The sequence below is a fragment of the Mirounga leonina genome, unplaced genomic scaffold (assembly GCF_011800145.1).
Source record: "Mirounga leonina isolate KUSES-001 unplaced genomic scaffold, KU_Mleo_1.0 Mir_178, whole genome shotgun sequence".
NCBI lineage: Eukaryota > Metazoa > Chordata > Mammalia > Carnivora > Phocidae > Mirounga > Mirounga leonina.
The window spans coordinates 25,091,579-25,104,007 of record NW_023270464.1 but is presented as its reverse complement, the minus strand read 5'-3'; the positions used below and the strand labels follow the sequence as shown (position 1 = coordinate 25,104,007).

The 12,429-nt window shown below is 41.3% G+C and overlaps 1 protein-coding gene across 1 annotated transcript in view; it reads left to right on the top strand.

Moving 5' to 3' along the window:
• Window positions 1-12,429, top strand: part of HDGFL3 (HDGF like 3) — an 81,544-nt gene that overhangs the window by 51,119 nt on the left and 17,996 nt on the right. Inside the window, exons 2-5 of the mRNA XM_035024245.1 lie at window positions 1,799-1,875; window positions 7,382-7,520; window positions 7,858-8,016; window positions 11,929-12,075. Coding sequence (XP_034880136.1) covers window positions 1,799-1,875; window positions 7,382-7,520; window positions 7,858-8,016; window positions 11,929-12,075 — 522 coding nt within the window. The remainder of the gene's footprint in view (window positions 1-1,798; window positions 1,876-7,381; window positions 7,521-7,857; window positions 8,017-11,928; window positions 12,076-12,429) is intronic.

The window sequence follows — 12,429 nt, the reverse complement described above, 5'->3', positions numbered from 1 at the left end:
GTGTCCTCCCCAGGCTGCTGCTGTGTGGGAGTGAAGGGGGCCTGCACAGCTCCTCGGGAGACGGGCTACCATGCCCTGCCTCTTGCTCTCTGAGTTGCAGGTGTGCCCCTTCTCCTCTTTGTAGCCTTTTCAACTTCAGCTGCTTGGAGGGCCTGTAAATGGAAGTGGTTTGTAGACATCGGCAATTTCATGCCTGCAGTTCAACATAATCCGGTCAGAATTATAGGAGTTCAAAGGAAAGGCTGGGGCTGCAGATGGAGATTTGTGAGTCAAGGACCATTTCCTGAAACACTGTAAGGACTTATGAATATGTAACTATATAACTAAGGAATTTCAACTTTATCTTATTAGAGTTTCTCAACCCCAGCTATACATAAGAATCTGTAGGTCTGGGATGCCTGGGTGGCTCAGGCGGTTAAGCGGCTGCCTTCGGCTCAGGTCATGATCCCAGGGTCCTGGGATCGAGTCCCACATTGGGCTCCCTGCTCAGCGGGGAGCCTGCTTCTCCCTCTGCCGTTCTCCCTGCTTGTGCTCTGTCTCTCTCTCTGACAAATAAATAAATAAAAAATCTTAAAAAAAAAAAAAAAAAGAATCTAGGTCTTTGGGGGAGGACTGAAGTGTGTATGTGCGTGTGTATGTTGTTTTTTTTTTAAGATTTTATTAATTTATTTGACAGAGGGCACAAATGGGAGGAGCTGCAGGCAGAGGTAGAGGGAGAAGCTGGCTCCCTGCGGGGCTCGATCCAGGACCCTGGGATCATGACCTGAGCGGAAGGCAGACGCTTAACCAAACTGAGCCACCCAGGTGCCCCTGAAGTATATTTTTTTTAAAGTTCCAGAGGTTTCATATGCACAGATAAGAATGCTCTAAGCAATGAGAAGCTATAGAAGGATTTGAAGCAAGAAAGTGAGATAATCAAATGTTTGTTTTAAAAGGTAATTCTAGGGACACCTGGGTGGCTCACTTGGTTAAGCGTCTGCCTTCAGCTCAGGTCCTGACTTCAGGGATTGAGTCCCACATTGGGCTCCTTGCTCAGTGGGGAGCCTGCTTCTCCCTCTCCTTCTGCCTGCCACTCCCCCTACTTGTGCTCTCTCTCTGTCCCTCTGACAAATAAATACATAAAATATTAAAATAAATAAATAAATGGTAATTTCTGGAGCTCCTGGGTGGCTCAGTCAGTTGGGCGTCAGACTCTTGATCTCTGCTCAGGTCTTGATCTCAGGGTCATGAGTTCAGGCCCCATGTTGGGCTCCACGCTGGGGTGGAGCCTACTTAAAAAATAAAATAAAATAAAGGTAATTCTAGCTTAAATGGGTGGAGAGAGAAACTTGCAGTAGTCTAGGCAAGAGTTGATAATTTTTAATGACAATATAATATTGCATTGAGTTAATTTTCTATAATCTCTATCGTGCAACACATGTTTCTGGGTGTGTGTGTGTATAAAAATTCACTGTCATCTCCAAAAAGTGCATCTTTTTGGGGTTTTTTTGTTCTTGATACTCTTTTTAATTATTTCACTAGGACAGATTCCTAGCAGTAATTCTGTTGAGTCAAAGGAAATGAGTAGTTTTGGCTCCTGATTATGTATTATCATAATGGTTATAATCAATTTACAGTGTTACTCTCCATGTGGTGGGCCAGATAGGAACTTTGGAATCATTTGTAAAGTTCAAAAAAATTATTGGGATTTTGATTAGAATAACTTTATTTTGAAGTTATCAGAATAATGTTTATATCATGTTTATGCTATTTTACATGATTTAACTGAATATTTAATAACTAAATTTATCTTTAACAGATTGATGAACTCCCAGAGGGAGCTGTGAAGCCCCCAGCAAACAAATATCCTATCTTCTTTTTTGGCACCCATGAAACGTAAGTCAACAAAACAACTTAAAGCTTCAGCAGCTCTAATTTGGATCTACTAGACTACGATGTTTATACCTGATCTATGACATTTTATATGTTATTAAAAGGATCACAATTATATAAAATTACCAAGCTTAATAATGTATTTTTCTTAATGTGAAGATTTTTCACTCATTTTGCTTTTGAATGTTATTTCTGTGTAAATGTTGGACATCACCCAGAATCTCCTTTAGGACACAAAAGGGTAGTCTCCTTACCACTCCCAGTAATTTCTTTTGTTGCTCTTATATATTTCCTTTCTAGAGAAACTTCATCTATTTATATTTCATACAACAAAGTTATGTTGTCTCAGGTTCTTTTCAATTTGTTGAACCCTGAAGCAAACATACCAACTTAATAAGGTTTTAAAATTGTATTGGTTAGACTACAGGCTAAACTACTGAATAACGGAACCTGAAAATACAGTGTCTCAAATAATATAGAAAATTCTTTCTTTTGAAACAATCCAGAGATAGGCAGGTAGATCAAGGTGGGTAGACTACTCTGCTCTAGGGACCCAGGTTCCTTCTGTCACATTGTCCTGCCATTTCCAGGAGTGTTGCTCTTGTCTGCTTACTTAAAAACAAACAAACAAAACGGGGCTCAGCAGCATCTGTGCGTCTTCCAGGTAGAGGGAAAGGGGGGAAGAAAGAGAAAACATGAAAAGCAGGTAACTTCTTTGTACGGAAATAACAAGGAAGTTGCATATATCACTTACACTCACACTCATTGCAGTGGCAAGAACTCAGTCATTTGGCCACATGCTGCTGTCAGGAATTGGGAAACATATCCTCTAGCTGGGCAACTCTTAATGGGGAAACAATTGGAAGGAGTACACAGTAAAAATGTGTATGGTCAATCAGAGCAAGGACATAAATGGAATAGGAATTGCATGTGTGGGGGTGCCTGGGTGGCTCAGTCATTAAGCGTCTGCCTTTGGCCCAAGTCATGATTCCAGGGTCCTGGGATCGAGCCCCGCATTAGGCTCTTTGCTCAGCGGGAAGCCTGCTTCTCCCTCTCCCACTTCCCCTGCTTGTGTGCCCTCTCTTGCTGTCTTTCTCTCTCTCTCTGTTAAATAAATAAATAAAATCTAAAAAAAAAAAAAAAAGGAATTGCATGTGTGGGGGAAAGCTACAAACTGTCATGAAATTTTACAACTCTTCAAATATAGGATCCTCCCTTGTGTTCATTTGAAAGAGTAGAGCCAGGCGTGAACTTTTTCTTAGCTTGCAGTCTCTGCCTGTCTGACATCTTCTTCATTTTTATCTGGAAAAAGCTAGCCACAGGGCGCCTGGGTGGTTCAGTTGGTTGAGTGTCCACCTCTTGATTTTAGCTTAGGTCGTGATCTCAGGGTCATGAGATCAAGCCCTGCATTGGGCTCCATGCTCCCCGCGGAGCCTGCTAGAGAGTCTCTTTCCATCTCCCTCTGTCCCTCCCCCAACTCATGTTCTCTCTCTTTCTAAATAAAAATAAATAAAATCTTTAAAAAAAATAAAAAAAAGAAAGCGAGCTAGCCAGGAGACAGAAGGCCCTTAAGACATATTTATTTCTTGGCTTCATGTGAGAAATAATTGTTTTTTTCAGAAAGTTGGTTTTATTTTCTTTTTTTGTTATCTGATAGACACTGTGTACATACTATGCACCATGTTTTCCTCCATAGAGATCGCTAGAAAGCTTGGACATGTTTTATCTGTAACAAGTGCAAAGGGCTTTGTGATACATATGTTTCTATTTGCCCCATTCCTGTCTCCAGTTTACATCTATATCATTATTGTGCTTTTTGTCTAGGACCTATTTCCAAATGATTGGATTGTATTCCTGGAACCAGGCAGGATTTAATAAACAAGATTATCTATCACATTTCCAGTATATAGGACAAATCAACCATTTACTAACATTATGTGGTCACTTTTATTTACTTACTAAACATTTTCTAGGCATTCCTGAAAGCGCTACATAACTAAAGAGTTGCCACCTGGTATATTGCTGGTGAATGTAACAGGATCATTTCAGCGAACAGTGTGAAGGGTTTCACAGAGCTGTTTTTTACAGCATCCTTAATAGAAGCCAGTGGCATCATTCCAAGGCTCAATTCAGTAAACCCAGTTCTACCACGGAGCAGTATAATATCGTCCATATGTGGGTTTTTTGCTGGTTTGATCATCCAAAGGTAGATTTTGAAACATCTAGAGGAAAATGAATTTCACAAAACCTGCCATAAGTTTGTTTCAGCAGAGCGTTTCTTAGGTATTGGGTGTCCCTGAACCTGAGACTGTATGCCTGGGCAGGTACCTAAAGTTCAGCCTCTCTGTGGAGGCAGAGATCATGTAGGGGTTGCTTACTCCTGTGGACACAGTGCTTAGCACAGTGCCTGGCCAATGGTAACTGTTTAAAATAATAGCTGAATGGATGAATTAAAATTTAATTAAATTAAAATGAAATAAATGAAAGGGAGAAAAAATATATGAAAGGTGAGGAACTTAGCAAGAAAGCTGTGTGCAGGTCAGCCAGAGGAGCACCCCCACGCAGACTAGAATTTTCCTCAGAACATCGACTTGAATTTACTCTAATGCCCAGACAGATAGGTCACTGGAGCCCCCAAATTCTTCTGCTCCACATTACCACCCCAGCGGTTTTAGCCTGGACACTTTTCAAGGCAGCCTTGGCCAGGAGAAAAAAAAATAATATCCTTAGAGCATGGAGCTTTGAACAATTTTATTTCTTGGCCTACACTTTAAGATTTGTGAAACATGCAGGAAAGTTAACCAATTGGGAGAAAATTTGATTTGAGGAAATATCTTTCTATAATCTAGGAAAGAACAAGGTTATGTATCAAAAATACGTTGTTTTAGAACAGTACATTCAGGGCTCTTGTTTTTGGCAGCGGCTGCCATGGCCATTTGAACCATTAACCCTGCCTCAGTAAAGTACAGGCAAGCTCTGGTTAGCAGCAGTAACTGGTGGGAACCTCAGCAGCTTAGCCCGTAGTTAATTCCTACACGCAGAGTCAAATGCTGGAGAAAGGTCAAAAACCATAGTCTAATAGCGCGTGACAGACTTTTCGAAAAGTAAAATGGACATACCCGAAGTCCATTTCTTTCTCATGTTCCATTTGTCATGCAAGACAGTGACATGCCTTTGATTAAAATGTCCAGTAACCTAATAAATTATGTCTGGATTCAATGAGAGAATCGTGTTGACCAAGCAATTAAAGGTCAAGGGAGTTTTGGCGGTTGGGCTCAGAAAGCTTCCGCAGGTATTTTTATCAACTTGAAGTTTTTGATCAGCTAGGCAATGAGGAATCAGTACTAAGACCCAGTCAGAAAATGGAATTTAAATATATATGTGTGTGTGTATATATAAATATATATGTATAAAATATCTATATTTTGGTGGGAAGCAAAGTTTATTAAGCAATAGCATCAAGCGATAGTACAAAGCTCCTGAAGAGGGAGGGGACCCGAGAGGGTTGCCCAGAAAATGGAATTTATGAAGATTAACAGTAAACTGTTACCTCACAGTCCCAGAGCTTTTATATCTCCAGCTCAGACCTTTCCCCTGAGTTCCAGAATTACCTCTCCAACTGCCTACTTGACCTCCTCACTTGGATGTCAAACCAGGGTTTCAAACTTAACATCTCAAACTGAGCTTTTCACCTTCAAGTCTGGTTCTCTCAAAAATCTTTCAGTTCAGTAAGTGCCACCTCTGTTCTTCTCATTTCTCAGCCTGACACCTTGGAGACAGCCTCACCTCCTTCCTTTCTCCCACACGCCATCTCCAGCCCATTGACAGTCACGTCGGCTCTTTCTTGAGCGTGAATTCAGAATCCAGCAGCCCCTCACCCACTGCACCGCGCACACCCTGGTCCGAGTCACCACCATCCCTGTGGTGGGCTGATTTGTCTCCCTGCTTCTACCCTAGTGCCCACTTCCTCAGTCTGTTTCCAGCACAGCAGCTAGAAGGATCCTATTAAAACACAGATTGTCACTTCTCTTCTCAAACCTTTCATGGTTGCCCGTCTGTCTCTGAGCCTCAGTAGCAACCTTCAAGGCCCCACATAATCTGCACCTCCCGGTCCCCTCTCTGACCTCCTCTCATCCTGCTCTCACTCTAGGCACGCTGGCCGCTTCGTTTCTTCAACACGGCAGGCACCCCCACCTCGGGGCCTGTTGTACTCGCTCTTCCCTGGGTCTGCTGCCCTCTCCCCCCGGAGACTGCGCGGTCTGCTTCCTCACCTCCTGTGCTGTTTCGATGCTCCCCTCTCAGGGAGGCCTTCCATGATCAGTAGATCTTAAATAACCAGATCCACCCCCAGTCTTGCCATCCCCTTCTCTGCTTTATTTATGTGAGCACACAGTACTGTGTTTTTTCTTCTCTGTGTTTGTCCAAACCCTACTCGCACTCCTAGAATGTGTGCTCCATGAGGGTAGAGACAGTCGTCCATGGGTTCCCTACAGAATTCGCCACACCTCAGCAGTGCCTGACACATTATAGATGTTCAGTCAGATTTGTCAAATGGAAGGATCTGTGACTCTTAGTTTGAAATGTAAGCTTCTTGGGTGTCAGCCAGGGTATGGGCCTCTACCATCTCATTCACCAGGTTAATATGTTATAGGTGACAATGCTGAAGAGACTCTAGTTTGAATGCTCAGATCTTTTAGCCAGTCCCAGGATTTACTCGAACTCATTTCCTTTTTCTGGTTATGATTAAATTAGGATAAAGTTTAAATTGCATAACATTCTATTTGCTAGATCTGATTTTTTTCTTATTTGTGCCCCATTAATCACTAATATGATTTTTTAATTTATAGAAATAATAGTGAATAAATATACTAATGTGATATATAGAGTTAAAATCACTTTTGTAATCCAGTGTTTATATTTTTACTGTAAATCTCACAAAACCTTACCAGTGGAAGGTTAACATAAGTAAGTCTTAGTTTAAGATGATGATTTAAGTGGTCAACGTTTGGACATCTTTAACACTATGTGTGTAACTAAAAGTCAGTTTTAAAACAAAAAAATAAATTGGTAATTTAAAAGTAAAATAAAAGTACCACAGTCTAGAGTTGCTGGCTTATATAGCCAGCTATCCAGTTTTCCTGCCTAGAAGCATATGTATAAACTTTTTTTAAGATTTTATTAGAGAGCGAGCAAGAGTACGAGCAGGGAGTGTCAGAGAGAGAGGGAGAGGAAGAAGCAGACTCCCCGCTGAGTGCATGAGCCCAACAGGGCTCCATCCCCGGACCCTGAGATCATGACTTGAGCCAAAGTCAGACGTTTAACCGACTGAGCCACCCAGGCGCTCCATATATATGTAAACTATTTTATGATATGTGCCCAACTCAGAGGGGTTATATATACTTTGTTTGTTTACTAAAATATGCTGTGATACCTTAGTTGATACTGATATTAAAAATAGCTTATATTTGAAGGTCAAAGTGTCAATTCTATTTCTACTATATCTCTGCAGTGCATTTTTAGGTCCGAAAGACCTTTTTCCATATAAGGAATACAAAGACAAGTTTGGAAAGTCAAACAAACGGAAAGGATTTAATGAAGGATTGTGGGAAATAGAGAATAACCCGGGAGTGAAGTTTACTGGGTACCAGGTAATGGTTTGCTTCATTGTTAGATCTCATTTCTTTGGTTTTTAACTCTCTTTGGGGTCTTTCTTACATGTCCTTTGTACTAGTAGTTACCCTCCATCTATTTGAAATCAGAATTCTTTTTAACTCCAGTAACATTTTGGATTAAATGTAATTCTGTTACTCAAGAGGGTTCAAATCAAGTGGTCACTGGAAAATTGAAGTTGACAGTCCTTTATTTTGAAAATTTTAAAAGTAAGCTGAACCCTTTCAGATTAAAATAGAATGATTCTTTTCACAGTCTGTATTCTTTGCTATGTTTTTCAAAAATGTAATTAGCCAATATCTTGCTATTTCCTAGGCAATTCAGCAGCAGAGCTCCTCAGAAACTGAGGGAGAAGGCGGGAATACTGCAGATGCAAGCAGTGAGGAGGAAGGGGATAGAGTAGAAGAAGATGGAAAAGGCAAAAGAAAGAATGAAAAAGCGGGCTCAAAACGGAAAAAGTCCTACACTTCAAAGGTGACTGAGAACCTTTTCCATTGTTATTAATGTTATATGCATGTTCATTAAGGTTTTAGATTATTCTTAATTCATTCCTTGGGCGCACAGAAGTATCCTAGTTCTGTGGACCTCTGCCTCTAGAGACCATAAGATAGCCAAGGGGAATAGGACAGGTAACCTTAGATGTGAGGGCATCTTCAGAGCTGATCTGGCACTGAAAATACCACTTCTCAGTTGGAGAAGGACTGTTCTTTCATCAAGGGTACAAGAGTAGGTATGCCTCCTACAAGAACCTCCAAATGAACTCTGAAGAATTTAGGAATATAGGAGACTCAGTACCATTCAGGACAAGTCTATGTAAATAGATGTACTCTTAATCTGTCTTTCTGCTTTAAAGACTGTGAATAATAAATATAAATTATGAGGGGGCTCTGAAGGCAATGAGTGGGAAGAGCATGTGGTTCAGATAGGGTGGCCAGGCTTTTCTAAAGAGGCAAAGTTTATACCGAGGGCTGAAGAAAGAGCAGGGGAGGAGGGCTGGGTGGGGCAGAGCAACCAAGATCCGAGGCAAAAAGGGTCTGGCATGTCCTGAATTGAAAGAAGACAAGCATTGTTGGGGATCATGACCAAAAGGGAGAGGCAGACAAAGGCTCAGTGATGGAGACTTGGGTGCCACATTAAGGAATTTGGATTTATTCCCAATGTGATGGTAATTTATTGAAGGCTTTAAACAGAGGAGTGACATGATCCTAGATTTACATTGAAAGTCTAGGTTTTTCATACAGTAATTCAGACATGCAGTTGAACAGACTATGAGATTGTGAAAATTGTTCACCTTTAGAAAGATGGGCAAGATAAATAGATCTTTGAAGACCAGAAATTGGTACAGGTTTCACTATAATTGGTCTGTCACACGATTGAGTACTTGGATAAATTACTTCCCTTTAGATTCTGGTATTTAGTGGCTGGGCAGACTTAGGCAACTCCTTAAAAACCAAGCACCAGGAGTTGATTGGATTATCAGCATTTTATTTTACGATCTATAAAATCCACCCAACTTGCATACAGGTGAAATTGTATGATTACACATTACTTCCCGTGCACCCAATGAAAAACACGGTATCTGCCTTGGATGGGGATAAAGTTTGCAAATCACAACAAAATAATTGGAATTTTCGTCGTCAGACTGTATCTTCCAATGCATTTTTTTAAGCTGAATTTTTTTTTTAGTATTTTGGATTTCATTTAAATACCCAATTCAGTTGATATTTTTAATTTATGATTTCCTGCTGAGCTGTATGATGTGTTGTACCCTTCTGAATTACCTAAGCTACCTGAGGTATCTGAGGCATTTGCTTGTGGATATGCAGCTTTTCAACGTCATTATTTCCTTGCTTGTTGTGAAGACCAGAAGTCATGGGGCTCAGACCTGATGTGGAAATATAATTTAAAGCAGTGAAGGGGTAAAGACAAACTTTACTTACTAAGGTTTATCTATTTTAGATTAAGGGATCATCTTTTTTTTTCTTCTTTTCCTTCAAGATCACAACTTCCATGATCACTTAAGAACCATGATTTTTAAATTTCTTTGACTTTTTACTGTTTTATTTATTGTCAAGACAAATTATGCACAAACACAAAAACTTTGGAAATGCATAAATGATTTTTTTTTTAAAGATTCCATTTATTTATTTGACAGAGAGAGAGATAGCGAGAGCAGGAACACAAGCAGGGGGAGTGGGAGAGGGAGAAGCAGGCCTCCCACTGAGCAGGGAGCCCGATGCGGGGCTCGATCCCAGGACCCTGGGATCATGACCTGAGCCGAAGGCAGATGCTTAACAACTGAGCCACCCAGGTGCCCCACACATAAATGATTTTTATTTTTAATATTGACTGAGAAACTTAGCACAGTGGTTCTCAAACTTACATACGCATCAGAGAGCTTGTTAAAACACACATCGCTAAGCCTCACTGCCTGAATTTCTGTTTGAGTAGGCCTTGGGTGTGGGGTCCGAGAATTAAATTTTCAGGTAAGGTTGATGCTGTTGATCTGGGAACCACATGTAGAGAAGCACTTTCCTGACATAATCTCCTTTCTCCTTGGCTTCCCAAATGTTTCCTTTTTGTTGAATATGGTGATCTTTTTTACACCTATTTCTTAAGGTTGAATAGTCTTCCTTTGCCACTGAAAACCAGTGGTTCACAAACTTTTAACTACATCTCAGTCAAAAAGCAGATTTGAAGGAAGTTATGTGTGTATCTCTTTGGCAGTAAGTATATGGATGATTCATATCTGAGCCATAGCAGATACTGGAAAATTACAGGTCAGAATATATTGCACGCACGTTACTTACTGTATAAAGCAGGGCAAACCAGAGAGCCTCACAAGACAGTAAACTGGTGATGATGCTAAACCACTAGTCATTTTAGTTAAAAAAAACAAAGGCGGCAACAGTTAGACACACAACCAATTCAAGACTAGAGTGCTGAGACAGATGGAGGGTCCTTTTCCAGCATCACAAGAACTGCCGTGATCTTGAGTTTGCGGGCTTACCAAAGCTCGCCGGGCAGCCAGATTTCTTTAAGTACTGAGTGTGACTCTGAGCAGAACTGCAGTAGGGCCCTAATTCTGGTCCACGTGCCAGACTCTGGTACTTACAGATAGGTCACTGTGGGGTTGCTCGTTAGGATCCTTGGTGAGCGTTGTGAACTTCAGGGAGTTGTGTATCATTACCTCTAAGAACTGTAGGCCAGAGACTATTATTTGAGAATTACTACATAAAGCATTCACTACATTTCAATAATTATACTGTATTTACTAGAAGAACAAAAAGTAGTGTGCTTTTGGTATTGTCATACTTGGTGTTAGCTTTGACTGTAGACATGCCACATTTGGATGATTAAATCTCTGCTTTTCCATCCTGTAAAAAGTAAAGATGACCTCATTTTTTAAACTGACATTTTGAGCTTGGTTGGTGGTTTCAGTTAAGTAAAATAGAAGCAATGTAATTACATGCTCTGTCACATAGCTAGAAGATATTTTCTCTTCGCAAGTTGTATTTAAAATATTGATTGTGTGAGGAAGCTCCAGTTTGCTAGTTCATTTCTGGAAGACCAGAAGTGACATGGCTAAATCAGTTTTGCCTCAGCTCTTATTTGCCATGTGCTTAAAGATTCTTAAAATTCCTGAGAGGACATGTTAGTGAAATGGTACATTTTACTTTCTTTTTTAAAGGTGCACAGCAGGGCCGGCTTTTGATCATTTTAATGCTGTTCTGCAAAACAACTCTGGCTGTAAACTAGAACTCTATTTTCATCTTCCCTAGAGTTCATCTTGATTTCAAAGGCAAGGCGATAAGAAAAAAGGGCTGGTTCCCTCGGGCCCTTCAAAAACCATCCGTAATTTAAAAGATTAAAGTTCGTTTCTATCACATGGTGATATAAATGTCTGCTCTTAACCAAAGAGCTTCAACAGGTACCTTAACATGAATATTCATCTGTTATCTTAGATAATTCACCTCACTCTCTGGACCTGAGTTTCTACCGTGAGATGCTGGGGAAGCCTTGTAGCTCTGTAGCCTCCTAAGGTGGTGCCGTGCTGTCCACCCAGCTATCATTCACCCGTTGGCAGTGCTCTGGGGACATGACTCTTTCTTTTCTGCTTTTAACATTGTGCTGCTGGAAAGAACGAACAGGTCATCGAGTACACCTGTACCTCCTTTTCCAGCTGGTTACACTGAGGCCCAGTGAGGTGGCTCGGTCTGTCCCAGGTCACCTGGCCCAGCCTCCGCACACCGCCCCGTTGTACTGGTCTGTCCCGCGGCGAGCCCCATGACTGGATGTAGGCCAACCACTTCTGCGTTTCTTACTTACACTTGTGCATTGGAGTTGTACTCTTGACTATAATTTTTAACTTGTCCGAACGTTTAGAAATCCTCTAAACAGTCCCGGAAATCTCCAGGAGATGAAGATGACAAGGACTGCAAAGAAGAGGAAAACAAAAGCAGCTCTGAGGGCGGAGACGCTGGCAATGACACACGGAACACGACTTCAGACTTGCAGAAAACCAGTGAAGGGGTAAGGACGGTGTGCGGTCACACTCACCTTCTAACCTGGAAGCCATGGCGCTTCAGAGCCAGCGCCAGTAAACCCTGTCCTAGCACACGGAGGGAGGCTCGCAGCCTCATGGGAGGGCCCGCACAGCGCCCGGGTGAATGATCGGCTGCCCAGGGTCTGAGAACGCAAGAGAAACGGGGGGCAGTGCACCCGCCTCTCAGTTTGGACTCTAGCAACAGGTCTCTCCTTTTTTATTTATTTATTTATTTATTTTTATTATTATGTTATGTTAATCACCACACGTTACATCATTAGTTTTTGATGTAGTGTTCCATGATTCATTGCGTATAGCACCCAGAGCTCCATGCAATATGT